The 23,604-nt window shown below is 41.0% G+C and overlaps 4 protein-coding genes across 6 annotated transcripts; all 4 read left to right on the top strand.

The window, feature by feature from the left end:
- Window positions 1-9,336: 9,336 nt before the first annotated feature.
- On the top strand, window positions 9,337-9,786 carry LOC129588278 (uncharacterized). Its single transcript, XM_055482445.1, has one exon. It carries the CDS (start codon window positions 9,337-9,339, stop codon window positions 9,784-9,786), a length of 450 nt encoding a protein of 149 aa, XP_055338420.1.
- A 760-nt stretch (window positions 9,787-10,546) lies between these two features.
- Window positions 10,547-16,430, top strand: LOC129588258 (uncharacterized). 2 transcript variants are annotated; one of them, XM_055482422.1, is made up of 18 exons: window positions 10,547-11,275; window positions 11,332-11,436; window positions 11,545-11,646; window positions 12,007-12,174; window positions 12,247-12,384; window positions 12,551-12,592; window positions 12,685-12,995; window positions 13,155-13,256; window positions 13,318-13,555; window positions 13,636-13,956; window positions 14,061-14,198; window positions 14,274-14,404; window positions 14,493-14,744; window positions 14,849-14,979; window positions 15,048-15,180; window positions 15,239-15,404; window positions 15,690-15,920; window positions 16,053-16,430. In XM_055482422.1, exons 1-18 carry the CDS (start codon window positions 10,877-10,879, stop codon window positions 16,167-16,169), a joined length of 3,225 nt encoding a protein of 1,074 aa, XP_055338397.1. In that variant the 5' UTR covers window positions 10,547-10,876; the 3' UTR covers window positions 16,170-16,430. The 2 variants fall into 2 exon arrangements, with proteins under 2 accessions (XP_055338397.1, XP_055338398.1); XM_055482423.1 differs by lacking the exon at window positions 12,551-12,592 and having other exon boundaries at window positions 10,548-11,275.
- A 261-nt stretch (window positions 16,431-16,691) lies between these two features.
- Window positions 16,692-21,490, top strand: LOC129588259 (sulfate anion transporter 1-like). Of its 2 annotated transcripts, XM_055482424.1 has the most exons (12): window positions 16,692-16,971; window positions 17,195-17,355; window positions 17,721-18,016; window positions 18,382-18,546; window positions 18,608-18,846; window positions 19,290-19,629; window positions 19,786-19,881; window positions 19,984-20,090; window positions 20,165-20,246; window positions 20,325-20,543; window positions 20,785-20,998; window positions 21,072-21,490. In XM_055482424.1, the coding sequence occupies exons 1-12, from the start codon at window positions 16,946-16,948 to the stop codon at window positions 21,290-21,292; spliced, it is 2,166 nt and encodes a 721-aa protein (XP_055338399.1). In that variant the 5' UTR covers window positions 16,692-16,945; the 3' UTR covers window positions 21,293-21,490. The 2 variants fall into 2 exon arrangements, with proteins under 2 accessions (XP_055338399.1, XP_055338400.1); XM_055482425.1 differs by lacking the exon at window positions 16,692-16,971 and having other exon boundaries at window positions 17,301-17,355; window positions 17,849-18,016.
- A 677-nt stretch (window positions 21,491-22,167) lies between these two features.
- LOC129588261 (heat shock protein beta-1-like) lies at window positions 22,168-23,206 on the top strand. Its single transcript, XM_055482428.1, has one exon. The coding sequence runs from the start codon at window positions 22,302-22,304 to the stop codon at window positions 22,887-22,889; it is 588 nt and encodes a 195-aa protein (XP_055338403.1). The 5' UTR covers window positions 22,168-22,301; the 3' UTR covers window positions 22,890-23,206.
- The last annotated feature ends 398 nt before the right edge of the window (window positions 23,207-23,604 follow it).

Below are 23,604 nucleotides of genomic sequence, written 5' to 3'. Positions count from 1 at the left end.
ATACAATGGTGTAAAGTTTACTTGGTTTTCTACGCTCTCAGCGACCGGTATATAGTGGACATATTACCACTAAGTTGTGTGTGACAAGCGCTGATTAATCGTACATAAATGTACTGTCACAAAATTTAAGTGTACACTGTATAGCAAACTGCACTTTGCAGAAATAAACAAATGTGTAGAAGGTTCCGAAACTTTCGCACACCATGTTTTACTAAAGTTTCCTCCCAATACCTTTCACCACCATCAGGCCCCGCACACCACGGTCACACCATGCTTGTCCAGGGCCACCGTTCTTGCGGCGCCACCATGTACATAAAAATACCTGCCGTCTCCGAACGCCACCTTATACTCGTAGTACCGAAAATATATAGTAGACGATGGTACATGTGCCACTAATCTTTATGAGCTATGTTGGTATTTTTGTGTTTTTTTTTTCTACTGGCATGAACAATTATTTGGCTCAAGACTTGACCTCAGCTGTTGCCTTCCAAATCGGTTTTAAAAATCAAGACAAGAAGATATTTTAAAGTTGATGATTTTTATTTTGCTAAGTCTCTAGTTTTTACCTGTTCTGACAATGGCGGAAGTTCATCTTCGCGGAGTGGACTGTGCGACGAATCCAGAGTGTTCACTTCCGCGCCAGACGATGCTGTAACAAAGAAATCCGATAATTTCAAACCAGCAGCATTAGGCCTGCCAGTAACAAAGCATTCTTAACGTATTTCTTTCGTAAATTCTGTCCTTCAGAGCAGCGCAGTGGACTGGACAATTCAGCTAAAATTCGGCTATCGTACAAGTGCACTACGCCATATTATTATATGCCGAATTAAATGTATAACATGCTTACTGTACTTCGACGGTACAAATAGAACATTAGGTAAGTAGTTTGCATATACGTAAACAAATAAAAGAAACGTCATCGGCTTCGCCTCCGCGTTTCTTGTGGTCCACGGCCTTGTGGTATTTGATTTCGAATGAATATTTATATCTTGCTGTATTAGTTTAAATTTATGTTTCGTCGAAACATGATCGGAACATCGCAGCAGCAGAAAAACACAGATTTTATATAAAAATTGATTGATAAAATCATGACTGTTTTAACCTCGGAAGCATTCCCTTTGGCTGTACACAGATGTTTGTAATATATAGTATTCTCTTACCCAAATACAAACCCGAATTTCACTGTCTACAGTATAAGGTAATAAATTGAAACTCACAATGCGAATGCACTGGACACTACCACTAGTTCGGTGACTATATCAGTCACTGGCTCGTTTCATTGGAGCAGATGTGTCTGGTGTGTTTCAGGTCAGAAGTGGCAGCTTGGTCATCCGCTCACTTAACGGGCTTGCTATCAGGCACCGTGCACGGACAGTACTCGTAACGGTAGCTCGGTCTCTACTTCACCTAATGGGCTCTGGACAGAGTGGTAGTACTGGCCAGAGTGGTAGTTCGGTTTTTCGTTCACCTAGCAGACAATATTCGACAGTAGTGGTAGTTGGGTTGCTCGTCAACCAAGCTGACATTGTGCACCGGACAGTAGTGGCAGCTCAGTCACTCATTTACCTTGCGGAATCTGTGTACAGGACAGTAACGGTAGTTCGGTTATTTGTTTACCTAGCGGACTCTGTGTGCTAGACGGTAGTGGTTGTTCGGTCACTAGAACAGAAAAGATTGGTCAGAACCGACGGAAATGTTCTAATAAGAACTTTTTCGTTATTTTTTGGTGTTGCTTGGATTACGTGGCAAGAGAGCTGGCCCAGGTTAAGTAGTAAGTCACGTTAATTTAATGTTTTAGTCGCAGTTACGTTAATGTTTTATTCGCAGTTAACTTAATTTTTTTAAAGTTTTACTGTATTGCGAACGTTACCGTTAATTTACCGTTATCGATAAGCACAATGCTTTTATGGCTAACGCAAGATCGTTCTCCGTCGACCGGCATGATAAATTTCAAAAAAGGTAGTTTTTAAGAAATGTTAATAATGTATTCGGTAGTGTATTTTGTAAAGTTTGAAAGGTCCTTAATTTTTAATTGAATTTTTTAATTACCAACATAGCTACTTAAATTCTATATTTCAGTTAAGTACTGATGCACTTTAATAAAGTATGGAGATACTTCGGTGGTTGAGGTTTGCCGAAAGAATTTGTTTGTTTGAAAGGATCTGTTTGATGGAGTTTTTAGAAAAACTGAGACCGTCTAGCCGGGTACTAGAATATGGGCTTTCAGATTATGCTAACGGTTTTTGCTGAATCTGTAGAGGAATGCCGGGTTGGTGTAACCTTTTTTATTTTTTGTGGTAATAAAGATCTAGAATCTGGATAGCTACAGTCCCACAACAAACACTTCGACGTTACGTGGATATATCCCGAAAATGGTAGTGTTTGACGGTTGTGTGTCATGCACGCAACGGCGATAATCGACGGCAAAAGTGATTTAATTTAAAACGGCGTTGGGGAAGGTTAACCCACCAAAGTCAGCCACTAAGGAGTGCGAATATCAACTTGAAAATTGGCACTTGTGAATGAAATAATTCAGTCAAAAAAACTGATTTTTTGAGAATTTTTTGAGCAACCAAGACCTGTGCGAACCCAAAATTCCGGATTTTGGTCACCTTTGGTCACTGGGTGCATGCCCAGGCCACATTGTATTTGACAGTCCGATTTTTTAAACTGACGCTCAACATCTCTACTGTGAAATAAAACTAAAGAATATGAGCTATCTGGGTTTCGGGCTCTTAAAGAAAAAATGTTCCCCACCCTGCCATTTGACAGGGATGGACGGGAACGGGTTAAATGGGACGGTGAGGTTTAGAGTGGTATGCTCGGAAACTGGTTCCTTAACGGGCTCTGTGCATTGGTTAGCAGAAAGCTTGGTCACCTGCTCACCTAGCATGTTTTATGGTGATGGTCCAATACAAAATGATTTTATCCTAGCGTCGTCTGCTTGGCCGGTACTTCTGTAGGAAAAGCGCAATGCTCTTGTTTTGCACAATGCTCTTGTTAGAAGCGCAATGCTCTTGTTTTGCGATGGTAGGCTTAACTATTTCAATGTAATGAAAGCCACTTGGAGTCTTGGACTCTTATATTTTTTAATTCTTTTTTTACGTTGGTTTACGTGGCAACATCGCTTGGTTTAAGATAACTAATAATAATCACAATTGCAATTTCGCTTCATTTGCTGCTAACAAGCGAGTTTTTTTGGCTTTCGAAGCAGGAGCTTCTGAAAGAAATGAATACTATCTGGCCGGGTTTTCGACTACGGGCTTTCAGAATATAATATTAGTTTTGGTCGGTCTTCTCTGGTTTGGTGGCTGTGGTGTATCCCATTCGGGGCAATATAATCTGAAAATCTGGATAATGTAAGGCATGTGATATAGTAGCATTAGCACTAAGCAAATGGTCAACTGATTACTTGAAGTGTCATTAGGATTGTGTGGTTTCACAATAAGGGTCAAATTATTCTTTTGTAGTGGCATTAGTCAAATTATGATGTGGACTGTAGTGACAATAGCTCTCGCCGAAAAAATTTACTTGCTGTAGTACGTGTTATAAAAAGTGACTAACGTAGTGTATACGTACGTGGTGACCTTAATGCAAACCTTAGTGCAGACGGGAGTGTATATTGTAAGCCAGAGTACAAATCAATCAAAGTTTTGGCCGTTGCTCTCGTATCATTCCAGTGGCGTATTCCTATAGTAAAATTTTTCAGAGAAATCTCAGAGGATTTCCGACTGACAAAATACTTGAAATTTTTGATGAAAATGTGTTTTATCTTGCATATTCTCTCTTAATGTAGGGATACTTTGCAAATACTACCTAACAAACTAACTTTGCAAATACTACCTATTACTCCCTAACAAAATTGCCTTTTTTTCGAATATTTATTTTACCTCGAATTTGGGAGACCTCCGATGCGACAACGGTTGCATCACGGGTCTGTACGGGGTTTCCCAAACGAGCTTCGTGTTCGTTTGCAGAGGCCGGATCCTGTTCTGCTTGCACAGTTTCAGCCACTACATAAAACTTTGAGTTATCATATTTCACTGATGCAGATAAATGAATAACTATCATGACATGCAGTGTTATAGAAGTATATAGAATATTGCGGAAGAATCATGCAAAAATCGTTAAACAACAAAGGTACCCCGTTGTGAAATCGGAGCCGCAGCTGTAGGAACGGCAGCATTCCCGTTGATCTTTAATGCTGCGAACTTTACGCACTTCTGCAGTTGCTCGTTGGACAGTTCCTTCTGGGACTGATTGTTCAACGTAAAAGGCTTTACCCCTATCAAGCAGTTCACAGATTGTTTTTTGCATCACAGTGAACGCTACGCCGCTGCATCATTTTACTGCTTTTCAATTTACCGGATTTAGGAGCCCAACCAAATTGTCCTGGTTTATCAGTTTCAAAGAACTGCACGTAGACACCACGATTTCTGGCGATCTCCGGTGGCGTTTCCACGCACGCCGGCCAGCGGTTGTAACCTGCGTTATCTTTCGTAGTCATTGCATTGTCAATTGGAAAGCATGGCGAACCTTCTTAAGGAGACTTATGTAGCCATACCTTTTAGCTTTGCCCAGACGACTTGCCCAGTTGCAAAGGACACTGCTGACATTTTTGCAGTTACGCCGATATTACGCAGCTCAAAATTTAAAAAACAGAGCGATGTAAAGATCACGCCAAATAAAATTTTCCCGTGACAGAAATTGTTAATCTAACCGTGGAGATGTTAATCTTTAAGATAGCCATCAAACGTAATTTGGTAAATAAAAACAACGGGAACAACACTGGAAAGCCGTAGCTCTGTCTTGTTTAATTGAGTGATTATGCCAGCCACTCCACGGTCGCTAGCAGCCTGTTATACGTTTGCATGGTGACTTAGGCCTTGTCCCGAATTCGAAGCGAATCTTGTTGCGATACAGCAACTCCACCTCGCGAGGTGGCTTCGCGTACCGTATCGGTAGGCGTGGCCACTGCGTACAGCCACCTCGTGCGGTTGAGCAACCGTACCAAAACCACATTCGCTTCGAATGCGAGACGAGGCCTTACTTAGAAGTTAGAACGAGCAGAGCCCGCGAAAATTGAGCGGCACAGACAAAGCCATGGACAAATTATAACTCAGTGCAAAAATAAAAACTTAAAACAGTAGCCATGGGAAAATAAACAATATTTTTGGTACCACCAGGCTACACCTTCAGGCAAGTATAGGGTAATTAGGGTTTATAAGCGAAGCATAGAATTCTACAACATATGAAAGTCCACAGTTAACATTAACTTTTAAATGATTTCAGTACATTTTTTATCAGAAAAAAGTAAGGTAAAATTAATGGCACTACCTTTGTCGATCACTGTCTCTTAAAAAAGTCCCCCCATATCAATATACGAAAGTTTAACGTTTATTTTAGTTTCCGGTTACATGTATTAAAAAATGAGGTTGTTGGAGAACTAACTGCTCATTGAAAAACGTGTATAATTTACAGTCTACATAGTTTCCCCGTAAATCTTGATAGTCGTTAAATTAAGGATTCTGTTGTGGCCGTATGCAATATATTCCGCTCAATTTGCGCGGGGTCTACTAGTACTATTATATTTTTGCTATTGTTTTGACCCCAGAACACATTCAAACCACTTTCGTGACGAAGTATTAAATTTAATGGAATTGCAAATTTTTATTTGTATTACTTAGTCGTTTTTTGCCAAACCTAAGAAATACTAAAAAATAAAAATGGCGTAATCGTAAAAAAAGTACGACATTATTAAATTTAAGTACTTTAAACCTGAGGGGTTTTTTTATTGTTTGCACATCTGATTTTTTTCTGACATTTATCACAGCAGTTTTTTTAACCTTGTACGTTTGCTAAAACCTACTGTCTTGAAACGTTGGATTTGCGTAGATCTAAATGATAAATTTTGGTTGATAAGGATTACTGAAAAGCAAAAAGCTGAGATTAAAAAGTTATCTTAGCATCATACCACACTTCTTAGTAAATTAGATGCATATAAATATGTTTTTAGCTGTTTTTGGAAATGAGAAAGAGGTTTGCGATACGCTACTTCCACTGCCGAGTACCAACGCTTTCTAAATGTGATGAAACTTGTGTCAAAATAGTTTTGGAACGCATTATAAGCAATTATTCCGCTGGCTCAAAACTTTTGTGAACACTACTATGAGCACTAGGGTTAAGACTATGCTTCGAACTAGCATGACCACTTGGGTTCATACGTAGATCAAAACTAACATTAGTGCTCGCGTTAAGACTCTCGTTAAAGCTTACACTAACATTTTTATCTTTACGACCAAATATCATTTGATAAATAATTTTTTGTCTTCACGAATCGTTAATATTGCGCTACACATAATTATTTTTTGCAAAATGCTTTATGAAAAAAACTTTTTAAGCGGACGCTTTAGCATGAGATAAATTTGGCACAAAGACATTTCGCCGATTCGCCACACAGATATTTCGGCATGTAACTGTCATTTTTTTGTGCACGCCTAATCTAAATATTCTCATTAGAATGTTTTCTTATGTTAACTTGTGTTTCCTTGTTTTTGTGCACATTTCTTGCGCTTTTCTAATATTTTTTTGTGGTTATTATAAAATTAGCCTTTTTGCTTTGCTTTAGTTTAATGTATTTTTTAATCGCTTACGTTTTCCAACTTCCCAAGTTTTCTAAAATTTAGAATTGAAGCTAAATTTCACTATGCCAAAATCACTATATACCAAAGTGTCCTTTGCCGATTTATCCTTATGCGGGTTTACCCTTATGCGGAACGGTACGTATATCAAGCGGCTACCCCTGCGCAGATATTACTAAAAAGATTTTCACCCAAATCTTTAAGTTCAGTGTTTTTAAAAAAAAATAACAAAAATATAAATGAATTGAAAACATTTACGTTGCGAACGTTTATTTGAGTGATAGTTTTGCATAAGATTTGCAGAAAAAGATTGGAGTCAGTTCGTACGGGGATTTGCTAAAGCCAAGCAAAACGGTTGTTTAAATTTGAGCGTCTGCTGCCCGTATTTTTAACAAGAGCCTTTAACCAGAGTGCTGTTCTTAGTTAATAACTGAGTATAAACCTTAGTAATCATGTTAGTCAAAATCGAAGTCTTAACCCGAGTGCACGCATTAGTATCGTCAAAAGTTTTAATTGACTGGAGGTTGCAAGTTATATTTGCGTTTTCAAGCCCATTTTGTAATTTCTGGCGTTCTTATTTGTTATTATTATTATTTTTAATTATTCATCGTGGAGCTAGGGTGACATTCTAGCTGGGATTTTAAACCTGGCCAAACAGTGAAAACTAAAACTTCGAGCGCAGATAGACAGACTCCTCAAACAAACTTGACACGGTTCAAAGCTTGCTTAAAAGCACCAATAGTACGAATATCGAACAGATCAGAAAAATTAGAATCAACAAAAAACGTCCACAATTTATTAAGTTTTCAAGCAAAGGTCGTCTCGCCAACTTTCTTCTTCTCTTCCGCCATGATCAGTGTGCAGGCGCGATCTGCAATGTCCGTTTAATTGGTTTGGAAAAACCCACAGTGATAAAATTTAATTGCGTGGCCTAACTTTATAAATACTGTGCGCTGATGCATCGTCCGCCTGATTGCCTTGTATAGATTTTTTTTCAGTGAAAAATTCTAGCACAGTCAAGGTAAAATATGTAGTAGTGCAATAGTGAATGCAGATTTGTGGATCACTGGATAAGTTGCGCTGCTCACACCAAGGTTTCTCACATTTGGACAAGAACTAATCTGAAAATGCGAATTTACAATTTAAAATTTGATTAGGTAGTCGGCAATGACTTTTATTTGGAGATCCGGAATAAAAAACTTCGATTACGTGAGTTTGTTAGCTTGTTTGATCACAAACTTAGACTCCACAGCCAAAATTTCCAATGGATTTCATGCGAGAGTGGACGTGTAATTGCTGAAGAGAGCACGAGACGCCAAGTGCACAAAATGAACCGAATTAGGTGAATAACTCAGATCCCAACCCTCCAGCAGGATTGGATCAGAGCACAGACTCACGTCCGTGTGTGCCCCGAACAGAGACTAAAAATGCTTACAGTACGAAGTATTCTTAAATTAAGCGATAGCTCTATAGTCTATGGCCAACGGTGTCACTCTACCGCCTTAAATTTTAGCACGCGACCAGAAACACAGCGCATGCGTAGTTCTCCTGTTGGCGCACTGTAAACTCCCTGTTTGTTAGTGACGTCAAAATGACACACTGCCAGTCTGCAGTCCAGGCGAGAATCACGAATTGCAGCACCTCGCGCTTCGCGCTCGGTGCAATTACTTAAGCTGTCGGTGGACGGTGGTCAGTATTACCGTATCTGGCCTAAACATTTCCAATTTTCCACCCAAAACACCAAGAGTATACGTGATCTGACCATTCGGTTGGTTAATACTTTATGCTATTAAATAGTGTTACGCTGCTATTAACACTGTTGTGTTGTTTTACTGACAATTTTATCAAAACATGACAGTTCTACAAGCCCGTTTTCAAACCTGTAGACCGCTGTAAGCGGGATATTTGAAAAACGTGGGCTTGAGCCATTCAAGGTGCTTCGGCACGTCACGGCGTTTTGGTCATTAACGCCACTGCGGTGTGAGGGGTGTGTGAGAGAGAGTGAGAGACAAGTATGAGACTGAGTGCTCTACGCCAATGCATCCAGTGTAGAACAGATAAAATCTAGCCTTTAACTGTGCGCTTATTCACTGCGTCGGGCTTACAGCGGTCTACAGGTTTGAAAACGGGCTTGTATTTGTGGATGCAACGTAGCAGGGAATGTATAATTGGAACTCTACTACATCAACGTAGGGGAATCTCCTGGCTTCTTCCCCGCCACTGGAACTTCCGAATCTGATCCTATGTGTTGCCGTTCTACGGATGCTGATAGTGCGCGGTCTTTTTTTATACTGCGAGCCGGAAATTTCCGACAACGTTGGCACACTTTACAATCGCATCAGGTCGGTCGCAATTCTCGAACGGTCGGCTGTTTCCAAACGACGGGTCGAAACAGCTTCCGCCGTCTGCCGGTGGCTGGCTTACCAGTGCGATTAGTCACGGTTGTCTGCACGCCCATTTCATGACCAGCCGCGCTTCTATTGGGTGACAACAGCCACTTGCGAACGAAACTACCGCTGTGGAATTTTCCTTGCCATTCGGATTGCCTTCAAAAAGAACTGCGAAACCGAGTGACTGCAGATTCAAAATCATTACAAATCTTTTCAAAGCTTTCTAAAGTGACTTCTTGAAATTACGAAATTCTATACGTGGAATTTTCCGATTGTTAATTCGACTGCACTTTTATTCCTTCAAAATGTTCAAATCGGAGTCTGAGAAGAAGTGGGACCAGGCTAAGGACGACGCTGCCAATGCTGCTCAGCATACGAAAGAAGCCGCCGCCGCGAAGTACCAGGAAACGAAGCCCGTTGTCCAGGAGAAAGCCAGCAACATGGCCAGCGCTGCCGGTGAGAAGATGGGCGAATGGAAGGATGCCGCCGCTGCCAAAGCGGGGGAGATGAAGGATGCTGCCGCCGATAAAGGCCAGTCCCTTTATGAGCAAGCCAAAGACAAGGTGTCCGACGCTGCCACAGCTGCCAAAGATGCCGTATCAGGAGCGATGGCCAGCGCCAAGGACGCCCTTACGGCTGCGCCGGGTACCGGTGTTGATATTACCAAGGATCTCGAATCCCGACCGATGACATCTCCCGATGGTGCGGATTTCGAAACGGAAACCCCGCCGACGCTGCAAGGGAAGCATTTGTAAATAGATGGTACATGATCCCAGTGAATCCCTGTTGATCGGCTCATGTTTTAATGGGTGAGATAACCGGGTATTTAATACTTTGCGCTGCGTTTTACTGAATGGAAATTTCCATCGCGTTCCTTTTTTTGCCAGTGTGTTTCAGCTTCATTTCGGCTAGTGCATTCGCGTTTGCTGTTGGTGTGAATCTTGTATTATTCTCTCTGGAAGTGATAAGCAAAATATGAAAACTAAGCAATTATGAATAAAAACGTTTCCTGATTCATGAACGACTTCGGTTGCGGTTGTTTTGAACAATCCTACGGTAAACACGAAACAGTTTTCTAGAACGAAACACAGCGAGAGGCTGTTCCAGCATAACATTGTCAACAAAGGCATAAAATTGATAAATGGATCTGCAGCTGCAGACTTGATACGATATCATTACCAATAAAAATTATTAAAAGCGTGATTTTAGGCGCGATGCCGATTTTAAAAGTACAGTAACTGACAGTCAGACAGTCACTAACTGTAATTTTCATTCATTTGGAAATTATTGTGGTTTTGGTAGTGGTGACGCCGGTGAACAACACTGAGGAGTCTCTAACATACGTAAATTTACTGTTTACAAACGTAAAGATAAGTGAACAAAACAAACTGTTTGTCCAAAACAGCACCATCAAAGGACAAAGTACAAAAAGCGCTTTTTAAAACAATAACTGGCAACTGTTAAAGGACGTTGGATAGTCCATTTCCGGTTTGAAACCCCAGGGCAGGCGTTTACGTAAAGTGTAGAGAGTTGGCGATCTGTTTTCATTTTCGACGGTGGATCAGATTTGTGGATTCATAGATTTTGGTTTTTCCTCTTACTTATGCTTTTTTCTGTGCGGTCAGCTTTCTCGTATTTTCAGAGCTCAAAACGTCAGACTAATCTTCCAATTGTCAGCACTAATCAGGATACCGTCAACGCACGTTGTGAATCGGAATGTTATCGCCTTGTTCGCCTCTTGATGCTCTGGTTCTAGCAGTGTGTATGTGCCGTCGATGATCATTACGGATTACCTGTCGATGATCATTGGCTCTGCGTGAACTGTGAATAAATCGTTGACCGAGAATGTCGCAATCCACAACCCCGCAGGGACGTCCGCGGAGTCTGTACTATCAACGGAAAATGGGCGCACGAAAACAGGATCCCTCCCTTCCCAGTCAGCCTGAACACCAGTTTGGGAGCGATGTTGTCAAACTGGAACCGAACCAGCCAGTTTGTGCTGCGTCCGATCACAGTCATCAGACATTTATTCCTGAGCACAACCAGAAACCAGCTGTTGACAGTGCGCTTTATCCGGAAACTCTATCCCATCCTGTTGCTGCGGATATCTCTGATATACTCCAGGACTTGAAGAATACCACTCCGAGTTTAGCTAATCATACGGTCGAGACGGAGAAGCTGGAATGGATGAAGAATCTCAACGAACCTTCCAAAGCTCCAGCGGAAACTGTCTCCGTGGAAAAAGTACTTGGTTTGTGTTGCTTTGATCCCAACCCGTTATTTACGGGGGACATTTGTAGGGAAAATTATTCGAGGCCCGCTTCGACACTGAGGGACAGATTCTCAGTCCCGACAGCCAGATTCCTGTCAGCAGGGGACTTTACCATCACGGACAGGATCCTGATGTACGTGTACAGATCTCCATTTAGCGTTGTAGCCCACAACAAAAATCAGTTTTTCAACGATGTTCCTATTGCTGTTGGCATTATATTTGAATTTTTTTGGCTGTGCAGAAGCCTGGATATACTCTGGACGAGATTCTCATTTTGCTGCAAAGTTCCTCGCAGTCACAGAAATTGTGGGCGCTCGGAATTCTGACAGCTATTTTTCGGAAGGTGAAGTTGGTAAACTGAAATCTGCTATTTTAGCATTATCAAATGTTGTATGATGTTTTAGTGCTGTACTCGTACTGGATTTATTTTTCGTCTCCTTATTGGTATTAAAATTATTGTTATCTGTAATTATATTTGACAATAATTATTACCAACGTCTTTAGGGAAAGTATACCGTTTCAATCTGTTTGACTACGATAAATTTGGTTGTGTTTTCGCTTCTAACATAGAAGTGCGTCATTTTAGTACTAAGAATTGGCTGAAACATAGCATACACCAGTAAAAACAAGATTATTATCGTTAAGCGACTTTTTTATTGTTCCTATGGATTTTCCAGTTTTTGTAATAGGATGTTGTTTGCAGGCGAAGGCAGCCGTATATGACGAGTACTTAGACGAATCAATCCTCAAACGCATTTCCGAAGAAGGAATGGTATTACCGCTGCGTTACCTTCTGGATTGTCCGAGTTTGCCGGTTGTCACAGCGTCCATTCTGGCATTGCGGGCACTGCTCGTTAGTGATGCGGATGAAGTGAGTGCTGTTAACAGGATTTTTAATTGCTTTGGTATAAGACTCCCGATCATAACTATTATCGGTTTGCAGTTTCTTACGGAGTATGTTCTTATCTGGGGCAAAAATCCTTTGCTGTTTGAACTTGTACCCGAAACGCCAACCTCAGACAAGGATACCGATGAAAAAGATCTGCCTGACGCTCAGCTAATCAAAATTGACCTTATTAAGGTATATATACCGTTGCAGTAGGTTTTTGTATAAAAGCTTTCTTTTTGGTGACTACACATTTTAGTAATATTAGTAATAAAATATTAGTAATTTTAGTAATAAAATGAAATAGATCGATAATGTATTGATTCTCATGATTATTAAGAAATACCGCATTGGATTTCAGCTCATGATTGTACATGTTTGGAGTTGCCATTTTTACGCATTTGTAAGTTTGAAATGCTTGCAAGGTAAATTACACATGTACGGTACAACTGAACGTAGCTGCACTAATGCTATAGAAATTTTGTTGCAATTCAGGGATTGTTACGGACTTCCATTTTACGGCGGTTTTCCTACCTTCTGCACACGTACGTCAGTGAAATGGACAGTACGATGGTGAATTGTCTATTCGCAATTTTAATTCGGATAAGTCGCCACTCTGGTGAAATTGCACAGCAAGTAGCGGACGATACTGACTTGATGCAACTTTTGATGGACAAAACTGTCACTGGAAAAGCACCTGTTGCTCAGATGCGATTTTTACGGATTCTTACATGGATACTTGGCCCGTTGCCGGGAAAAGCCACGGAAAGGATTTATAACTCAGCAGCCGGATGGATATCTGCGCTGTAAGTCATACGATTTTTCAGTATGGTACAGATATGTACATACTATTTTCATGTTGTAACTCGGTAGTGAAATTTGCTAATCTGCGGCAATTTTCCAAAGCAAAATCTGGAATTTCTTTTTGAGTTCAGGGCTTGTAGTTCACTTACCGATTTTTTTAGGCGCACTGATATCGAGGATATTACTACCAGGGATATGGTTACCGAAAGCTTGAATCTCCTAATCATGATTGCGAATTACGGACAAATTACACTGAACGCCTTGTGAGCACGCTGTTATCTTGCTCACTCTTGCAAGCAGACGTTATGAAATTCGTGTTTACAGAAGTATTGTGGATGTTTTCCCACAAGTATTGTATTCTGCTGGCCCAAAGAAAACCGGGACGGTGGCGACTGCATGGGACGCTCGTTGTTGCTCGCAGATGTTGGTGCTGTTATCACTCTGTCTGCGAACCGATTTTAAAAGCACGCATGTTCTGGATGAAGCGCTGGTTGAAAAGACCACACAGAACGTCATGGATGCGTACGTTATGCTGAAGGAAGCCGCGATTTCCATACCAAATGTACATTGTATAATTCATGAACGCCGGTGTTTTGAAAACAACAATTGTGACTAATCATGCTGGAAATTTTTGGTTTGTAGAAACACATTGTCCAGTTGGAATCGTCCTACCTGCAGTATCTAGCGGAATATATTAAACAGCAGCGTCCGATGAGCCGCAACATTGTTTTATTATTGCGCAGCCGGTTGTCTGAGGCGTTGGCAGATTGCCTGAATTTTACCGAAATCTTCCAGCGAAATGAGTTTAAAGTATCCCGGTGTAATCCGGATTGTCTGCAGTCCTATGGTCTTCTTGCTCACGGTGGTAATTCTGTTCATCCGGTCTTCGTCCATCCAGAACGCTTGAATTATTCCGAGAGCGTACTTCACTGTCTTTCTTTGCCATCTCTTGGAAACGCTCTCGTAAGTGGTCCAAAGTATCTGCATATTCAAGTGTACTAGATCCCAAGTATCGGCACGCATGAGATTCACAGATTTTATCGCTTGGACTCATTTTTGTTTTCCAGAATTCTGCACAAATTGCACTGATCAATAAACGACTGAAACAAGTACCGACTTATTCGCAAAATACTGACGATTTCTGGAGTTACCGTTATGTTCGACCATTGCTTGAGTTGGCTTTATTTGCGCATTCGTTGTTGAGAGTGAGCAAAACGTCAAGCAAATTGAGTTTCTCTTTAACGAATTTGACGTAAATAGTAAAACAGTACAATACGCAGGATGGAAACCTTATCGACAAAAAATTGTTGTACTGTGCGGCGTTGCATCTCGTCCCACTGTTGATTCAGAATCAGCAGGAGCAGCTGAGGTCTATTCTCACTGAGATTATTTTCAATGCGGATTTACTGAGGTTTGATTTACACCCTGCTTTGCTGCATATCGTATATTTTGGGGTTACGTTTTTGTTGATGAATTCATTTTCATTATTTATTTAACAGAAATACTTCCTGGCTCATTGATGCATCGTCCATAATACGGCCAGTCGTCAACGAAAGTGCTTTATCAAACATGGTGACGGTGCGCCTGGCATTTATGGATTTACGGCCTTTGGGCTTCCCGGATAATAACCAACTGGCATCGTTGGTGTTGCCGTCGCGTGATGCCCATGTGTTTTCCACTTTCTGGATGTTTGACTGCTTTTCCTATCTCTGCTCGTGGATTGCACAACAGAGCGCCGCGCGCAATATTAGGTAAAGCTGGTTTGTTTGTCTGTATACGGTGGTGAAATTTTTAGATTGCGTTTATTGTTTGTCCTTACCTGGTTATTTAAATTGTCCTTTGTGCGAATTTGTAGAAGAGAATCGTTTGTTCGGGAATACTTTGCGTGGATTGTTGTTATGGTCAACGCTCTCGTACATTGTGGAAGGAAAACGTTTTTGCCCAGCGACATGTATTTGACTCTTGCTTCCTACTTTAATGCCGATGGTACGTTTTGATGATTCTGGTTAATCAGTCGAGCTTTACTTTCTATTGAAATTTGTATACTTTTGCAGATGACATTTATCGGGATGAACTTGTCGGTGCCTCACTCAGAATCGTTCTGAAGATCATGACCGAGTCTCCAGGATTCCGGGGATTCGACTTGAAACCTGCTGATAGATTTCGTGGTAGAACTTTGGACGATGTGTACGTAGAAGTCGTTAGCGTATCCTGTATCGTTGAATCATTGGGAGACTGTTTGTAGTTTTGGCGATATTCTGGATGATTATTTGGGCAGTTCATACGGTGACCCGACATTTACGAATTACGTGCTGCTGTATGTTACACAACTGGAGGATATCGCATTCCGGAAAAAGTTTTGGGGTCCGGAAAAACAAGCATGGTCAGCGGTCAGAATGCCTTCTCAGTTGGTAATTCCTCTGAATTATTATTGATTTATGAAAAACGAAGAAGTTTAGTGAAATTTTATTTTTTGGGTGCATTATTATAATGAAGATTGTATTGGTTAGATACATGACTAGATTTTGGCTGATAGCAGATCAGCGTTGAAAGTCTGTGATTGTATGCATGATTATTTTGAATATGTTTTTTGGTTGACTTGCTGTAAGTTTTATGGATAAATAATTTTATGGAGCTTTCTTTCTCTCGTGTATGGCATGGCTTTTATATTTCATAACGTTAGGATTGATTTACAGTTGAGTTACCCCGTTTCTCTTCATTTGGAACCGGCAGAAATGGATATTAACCTGTTGAATCAGTATTTGCGATTATTGCTCAATCGCCAGATTAGCCAGCAGCAGCATCCGCTCATGTTCCTTATTGCGATACATCACATAAATCGTTTCATGAAGAACCAGTCCAATCTCGATGCCGAGACCCAGAAGTTTCGCAATGGATTGTTGTCGCTTCTATCTCGGATGAAAGAGGTTGGATATAAAGCCATGTCCATACGCTAAAAATTGCAATTGGTTTTACTTTGGCGGTGAATAAAGAGCAGGGCTGTTTCGATTACGCGGTTTCGGTACGCGATTAGCTGACCTGCTGATTTTGTTTTGCAGGATATATTGGTGCAGCAAATTTTACAATATTCCGGGCCAGCATCAAATGCTGTTGATGTTATTGGCGTATTTGAAACGATTCCTGATGATGTGATTCAAATCTTTCGTTCGCTGTGATCAATGCCCTTCTAGGTTTGACCATTGATTTTCTGCATTTCTAAAGGACAGTTTAAATTGTCTTGACGTAGTATTGCATTTTTTTATATTTGTGAATTCTTGACGGTGCTTTCAAGTCTTGTTGTTATAAATGCCGAATAAAATGTCTTAATAATTGGATTTGAAGTTTCATGAAGTGTTTATTCTATGAAGTGCATTTGATAACGGTTTTTGTGGGCTGTTTTATGTGGCAGGATTACCATTAATTTTGTATCGACTTGCAACTTGAATAGTTTGTGGTAGTTTTGTCTAGCTCGTAAAATTTGGTTACAGTAGTTGTGATTGCGTGTAATTAGCGAAAACGTTGTGACGTCCATAAATCACACATATTTATTGGTTAACTTTGTGCGAACACACCAGATTTTCGGCTTTTTAATCGTAAACAGTTTTTGGAAATCGGTCATAAAAAATTGCAGTAGTAAAAACGCTTGCGGCACTTTCGAAGGCTGTGCCGCGCTGTGACCAGTCGTGGACAGTAACTTGTGAGTTATATTGCCAGCCTTGCACGTGTTGCGAAATCGGAAATAATAACCCACTGTGATATCGTATACAGATAATACAGTACGCATATCAACTGAGACCAATGCTTTTAACTTTTATTATACGTCTAGTATGACCACTGGAATGACGACATAGAACTTGCAGTTTTTTAAAGCGATCTTTCCTATCCTGTGAATCCGGATTTTGCCTTTTGAGCTACAGAATACGGGAGGCGGAGTTTGACCTTTACAATTGAAATGGATTCCATTATGCTGAAACTGAAGTAAGTTGCATCATTCAGTTCCGAATGTGGACTTAACTATACAGTATTTCAGTTTGACCTGCTACTTGGCTTTAGCGGAGTAGCATCGGAAATTTTTGTATGCGGGCATTTGTTTTTTTTTTGCAACGTCTTTCGATCGTTCTTTTGTCATTAAAGCTTAACTGGATATCCCTAAAATTTGTCCGGGTTTGGGTTGACGGTTACCAATAGTCTTGATATACAGAAATACGATGTGGAAAAAATACTACACGTATCGTGAATCGCCGTGGCGAGCAGTTGGCCAGGGCATTCCTTTATTTGCCCGTCTGAGGATATATAAATTACGCTGGATCTGGAACGATTTCTTGGCGGGAATTATTGTGGCGTGCTTCCATATTCCGCAGTGTAAGCAACAGTCGTGTACAATTAGGATAGGTTGTAAATATGAAATTATTTATTGGAAAGCTTCCATATTTGCTGTGGTTTCCACAATTTTTAAGCTGTAACTGTTTGCGCACATTAATTTCTTTCGTTAGTTTGATTATGGTTTTACATATATTTTTTCATGAGGCAACAGCATAGGTTCATAACTGTAAAGGACTTTTTCAGCAAACTATTGTAAGTTAGTGAAAATATGTTGATAGCTTGTTGCAGCAAAATTGTAATAATTCCTTTGAATGAATCCCATTTCTGTATGTAGTATTTATTATAATTATAAATTTTTGAAACCGAAATATGAACTTATGGAAAAAAGTACCTGCCTGCGTTAGCGATGGGAACCGGAATGGCTGCCAACCTCGGCCCAGTTTACGGCATTTATTTGACATTCTTCCCTGGATTAATTTACGCATTTCTGGGGAGTTCATACCATAATTCCGTGGGTGCTTTCGCTCCCCAGGCCGCCTTGACCGGTGTGGCTATTGCACGGGCCCGCCAAATCGGGCATAACCACGGACTGCTCAATGTGACCGGAGAGACGGTCACACCGGCTCAGCTGCGTTACGTGGTATCCTTGGAGCACCTGCACACTGCCGCGAGCATTACCTTCATTGCAGGAATCGTCCAGGTAAAATGTTCATTGAAGATCCTGATTAGTTCTATAATATCTCTGTTTCCAGATCTTGTCATTGAAACTTTTAGATTTTATCGTTTATTTTTGGGTTTTTAATCCTCTGGTACTATTTTTTTGCATTTATTTGCGTGCATCATTATTTTATTGTTTATTTGTGCATTTCTGTTTTACTTTATGCACATGCACTCTTTACGGTTATCTACATTTTTATTTTAGGGATTCATGTTTTATTTGTATTTCATATATTTACATGATTCATTATATTACGTACAGTAGATGTTAAGTAGGTGTCACCTTTAATTTCTGTTATTACTTATTACAAGGATGTACATAATTTTTAAACATTTCTAAACTTTTAGATAATCTTGTCAGTATTTCAACTGGGATTTGTCAGCCGGATGTTCTCGCATAATGTCCTGGACCCCTTCAACTGTGCTTGTTCCTTACAAATTATGCTCACACAGATTCCCAATATGCTGGGCGTCAGTTTGCCGGCTTATTACGGATTAAACAAGCACATTATGGTATTCATCGACTGTGGCGTTTATTCTCGCGACGGCTGATTAACGCAGTATCCTTCTGCAGATGCTGATTCTGCTTTTTTCCAACATTACCAGTATTAACTGGAAAGACACACTGTTCGCCATGCTGAGCGCATCAGTTATTATTGGATTTCGGGAATTTCTCCAGCCGGCTCTGTTTCGGAAGGTGAAACTCGTCATTCCTACGGAGTTTATCGTGATGGTGGTCGCGACGATTCTGGCTTACTGTTTTGATCTGAATGGCGATTATGGGATTACCATATTGGGCGACATGCCATCTGGGTAAACGTTCCTTCGAGAATTTTTTCTGTGCTCTTTTAAAAAATACATAAAAACTTTAATCAGGCAATAACCACCCGAGTGAAAACAGAAGCAAGCGCGGGCACACTGCATGACACTTAAAGTTTAGCATACTCGTAAGAATATGGTCAGTATATATAGGTTTATCAACATATAACGATAAATATGCATACATACATCATACTTTTAAAAACAATATTTTCTTCAAAACTGGTGATTTATTGTGTTCTTTTGTTACTTTTGTAGTTTATTAGCAGCCGTTTAAAGCAGTTTGACTGGTTGGTTATTACTTGCTGAGATAACTCAAACTGAATCTCGTAAGCCACGGAAACCGTTACTATTTGTATTTTTGATGTTATGTTATGAGAGCTTTGTTATTGTTTGGTTGTAATTATATTTTTGTTGAACTGCTTTCAATTTTGCAGAATACCATATCCGAGCGTACCGAACTTCCAGTACATGCCGTATCCGTTGTTGGAGGGTTTCCTCGCCGGTCTGGTATCCATCGCTTTCGTTATGCAGGCCGGCAAAGTGTTGGCCCGCAAGGCATCCTACGAAGTATCTAGTAATCAAGAATTGGCCGCGGTCGGGTGTGCCAACTTCTTCAGCTCTTTTTTCTCCTGTTTCCCAGCCAGTGTCACCGTGGGAAGAAATTTTATCCTAGAGAGTATGGGCTCACAGAGTCAACTGTCCACTGTCTTTGGATGTCTGGTTACCGGATTACTGTTAGCATTTGCATCGCAGACGCTTTTCTACTGTCCATTCGTGAGTAAAGGCATGATTTGTCCACAGTTTACCCATATATCAACAAAAACTGGAGCACTGGTGTAGATTTTGTATTCTGTGCATTTGGAAAAAAAATTTCTTTACTTCGACCGGTACTTTCTGGTGGTTGTACTCGTATTACTTACTGATTTGCAGAGCGTCATTGCTACCATAATTACTCTGACGTTGGCCATGAGCCTGAAGATGTTCGGTGATCTGCCGCGATTATATCGCTCATCTAAACTGGATGCGGTATGTGGTTCTATTATTTGCACCTCGGTTTACAAGTTTTGTACACCGTAAAGCAAATCAAATTAAAAATAAACGTTTGTATTGCCAATCGGAATGATTCAGGTGGAATGGCTGCTGACCTTTATTGCGTGTGTTCTGCTGGATGTGGAATGGGGTCTGCTATTGGGTCTGGTGTTTTCCTGGTTTGCCGTTGTCTACAGATCGCAACGGTAAAAATTGTTTTTTTTTAAATCATACATTTGTTTAAAGAATTCATATTTAATCGTTAGCATTTTTTTACCAGGCCACGTCTTGACATCCTTGGAAAACGCACCGGCTATGATGCTTTATACGTCAGCATGAAGCATGCAAAGCCGAAAGGCGTGGTAAGCATTAACTGGAATTATTTTTATCATGCACTTTTTTCTGTACCTATGCATACCCGGTTGGATAAATCCCTAAAGGTTGCAGAAATACCGGAAATTAGGATTGTGCAGATTCTTAACAATTCCCTGCATTTCGCTAATGCGGAGCACTTTCTCCGCCGGGCTGTTCGTTTGGCTAATGGAAGACCGCAGGATGATACCGGGCACAGTCTGATCACACCGTCCAGCGAAGCGGATGTCCCTAAAACCCGGGTTGTTACTGTTGACCATTTAATGCAAATCGCCAACTCTCACCAGGTCAGGTACACATTCTGTTGGTATTATTATAATCTGAGAATTTCAAAGCTTTTGCAGTTAACATATACTGGCTACAATAATGAATGTAGAAAGTTAAACCAGAATGATACCGGTGTTATACTTCGAAGTACAGTATTTGTCGCCTTCTGTTTTACAGTTACACGCTCGATGGAATTGAGTAGAACAATTTTTAAAAAATTTTATATATCCCAAAACATGTTTTTCCTTTTTATTTTTCTAGAATAAGCCGCAAAACACAACCATAACCAGCACATCCAGTGAGCCGCGCTCTTCGACCACACCGTTGGTCATCAGCGCGCTACCGCACATTCGCGCCGTTATCGTGGATCTGACCAATGTATCATCCGTTGATTCGACGGGATTGCGTGCGCTGGAGCAATTGGCTTCGGATTTAAAAAAGAACGATAAACAGCTGTGGATATCACGCTGTCGAGGTAGGCCACCCGCTACCGAATGCCGGTAATACGCTGATCGGCTTAAATAAACATCCGTTTTTTACATATATAGAGCGTCATCTGCACAAATTCGAAAAGTATGGCTTGTTGAAATTTATACCACGGGATCACGTCGTACCGGAAGTGCATGATGCGGTGCTGGCGATTCTCCAATCTACTGCCGCCGCACCGGAAACGGGTGCGACGGTGGACGAGACGCAGCCGAATCAGACGTTCTGGGAGGTTGCCGGTGCCCAGGTGGAGGGGCTGGAGCACGGGGATTCCGCGAGTTAGCATTCTTTCATCCATTTGATCGTTTTGTTGTTGCTGTGACCGTGTGAATATGGATATGTTCTCGTACACTGTGAAATGATACCGATCGGTGTAAATACAATATTCATTTCTGGATGTCTTGTTTTCGCCGAATAAAGATCATAATTAAAATTTTATTTTTCATTCAGTTTGTGAAAGTTGTGATGCAATTTATTCAATAAAGTGTAGCTGAAATTAATTTTGCGTTGGATTTCGGACACCATTTTTGTGTTTTTACTGTTTTACTGGTGATAAAATGCATGGTACACTAACGTTAAGTTGCTAAATTGCTACATATAATTATACAAGCATCTTCAACTTCAGTGCTATTAATTTAAACAGTTGTTTCTATGATGGAATCGGTAATTTTTGGCGAATTGCCTCGAAAATTCTAGCCGGGGACACAAGAAGGTAGAACTAGACAGATCTCGAAATTTCAACATCTCCAGCCAGGTATTTCTCGACGTTTCTGGTTACTCGACACTTGGACAGTGGACTCCAGTTATTTGGTCAAAATATCACAAACTACAAAGCTTCTGCCGCTGTCCGGTTACTTACCGGTGCAACTCGTAATTCATTTAATATTTCCCGACTTCCTGCTGTGTTGCTACGTACGAAAGAAAGTAAAATCGAGAAACGTACGGATTTTTACGGATTTTTCTAGGCTGCTTTGACGTCACCCACCCACTTCTGGATGTGAATAACGCCCATCGCGCAATGAACCAATCGTAGCGCGTGAGACGCTGTTTATCCAATCATATTTATCAGAAATATCCAGGCCCGTCCATTGACCGTTTCACGAGCAATTTCTAGAATGGAACAGCTGGTGTGCCAGTCGGTATATAAACGCCAAAAGCACAACACAGACGGCAAACCGAGCAAACTGTAAATCTGCAAAAGCTTTCCAGACCTGAATTAGAAACTTTCTGTGAAGCTGATTGATTTTTTTTCTGAAGTTTTCCCGTGTCGTTTTGAAATTCTCATCGCTAAAATGTCTCTGATTCCGCTGTTGTTCGGAGCCCCTCAGCGTCGTCGCTACAACGAGGATCCCTTTGCGCTGATGGTGGGATCGCGTTACGACACTCCACACTACATCATGGATCCCTTCATCGACATCAACAGCGCCCTGGCCGACATGGACCACGCCATGCGCTACGTCAACCGCGAGATGGGTCGCTTGTCCAACAATCAAACCGGGGGACAGCAGCAGTTGGCCGTGCGCAATCTGACTCCGGACATCATCGAGGAGGACGGCCAGAAGAAGATCCAATTCAACTTCGACGTCCGTGGCTTCAAACCGGAGGACATCACGCTGAAGACGCAGGACGGCCGGCTGGTGGTCTCGGCTAAACACGAAGAAGGCGACGATGAGCATCATGTGGTCCGCCAGTTCCAGCGCATGGTCAGCATTCCGGAGGGCGCCAAAGTGGAGCTGCTGAAGAGTCGACTGGGTCGCGGCGGAGTGCTGCAGGTGGAAGCCCCGTACACAGCGCCGGCTATCGAACAGAAGAAGGAGGAGTTCCGGGAGATCCCCATCACCCATGAAAAGCCCAAAGCCGTGGAGCAGGCCAAGAAGTGAAAAAGCAGCCGAATGGGACCAGCACGACTAAATGGTAAAAATTAATTCCCCATTTATCATTTGTTTCGCACGGTTTCATTTTTTTGTAACTGCTAGTAGCTAATGGTAAAATTAATTCACTGGTTTATTTTCTTGTCAGCTCTAGCCGTTTTAATCTTGATGAGGAAATAATTAGTTTTCTTTTGGTCTCGAACGATTGATCTTTATAATGGTACATGATATCATGATGCTGGTTTCTTGTTGCATTTATCCACAGTCGCTACTGATTTAGCGAATTAATCTGTATTTTGCGTTATAATAAAATACAATTCTGGAAATCGTCGTCTGTTGGGCTGCTTAATTTCCTAGCATTACGTTCAGAGCAAAACATATTAAATTTTAAACGGTGTAAAAACCGGAATAGGAACAGAACTCTTTCATACTGGTATGTTCGTTTTAAAAATAATCCGCGTTAGATAAATATGTATAAAACCGAAGCACTTCTCCAACTTGGAATTCGAAATCCAGACACGGGTTCAGCTCACCATGAATTTTGCCAGTACTAGTCACAGTTAAAACATTCGATTTCAGAATGAAACTGCTTGCGAATTAGGTACTGTAATTCTTACAACAGTGTACGTCGAGAAAACATGCTGCAGCTTGCAAGAAAATACCAATTCACAGTCAGGTACTGTCGGGTATTATTGATCGCGACTTTGGAGTATTTCCTACCTTA

The sequence above is a fragment of the Paramacrobiotus metropolitanus genome, unplaced genomic scaffold, assembly GCF_019649055.1.
Source record: "Paramacrobiotus metropolitanus isolate TYO unplaced genomic scaffold, Prichtersi_v1.0 Parri_scaffold0000029, whole genome shotgun sequence".
Classification (NCBI taxonomy): domain Eukaryota; kingdom Metazoa; phylum Tardigrada; class Eutardigrada; order Parachela; family Macrobiotidae; genus Paramacrobiotus; species Paramacrobiotus metropolitanus.
The sequence above is the reverse complement of the archived record's forward strand: the minus strand, read 5'-3'. Positions and strand labels throughout refer to the sequence as shown.

Excerpts from the sequence above, each read along its gene's own strand:
- LOC129588278 (XM_055482445.1), top strand. The coding sequence starts at position 9,337 with ATGTTCAAATCGGAGTCTGAGAAGAAGTGGGACCAGGCTAAGGACGAC.
- LOC129588258 (XM_055482422.1), top strand. The coding sequence starts at position 10,877 with ATGTCGCAATCCACAACCCCGCAGGGACGTCCGCGGAGTCTGTACTAT. Across the intron at positions 12,996-13,154 it reads GCCGGATGGATATCTGCGCT|GCGCACTGATATCGAGGATA; the intron begins GTAAGTCATACG and ends CGATTTTTTTAG. Across the intron at positions 13,257-13,317 it reads CAAATTACACTGAACGCCTT|AAGTATTGTGGATGTTTTCC; the intron begins GTGAGCACGCTG and ends TCGTGTTTACAG.
- LOC129588259 (XM_055482424.1), top strand. The coding sequence starts at position 16,946 with ATGGATTCCATTATGCTGAAACTGAA. Across the intron at positions 18,547-18,607 it reads GATTAAACAAGCACATTATG|ATGCTGATTCTGCTTTTTTC; the intron begins GTATTCATCGAC and ends ATCCTTCTGCAG. Across the intron at positions 20,247-20,324 it reads ATGCAAAGCCGAAAGGCGTG|GTTGCAGAAATACCGGAAAT; the intron begins GTAAGCATTAAC and ends AAATCCCTAAAG.
- LOC129588261 (XM_055482428.1), top strand. The coding sequence starts at position 22,302 with ATGTCTCTGATTCCGCTGTTGTTCGGAGCCCCTCAGCGTCGTCGCTAC.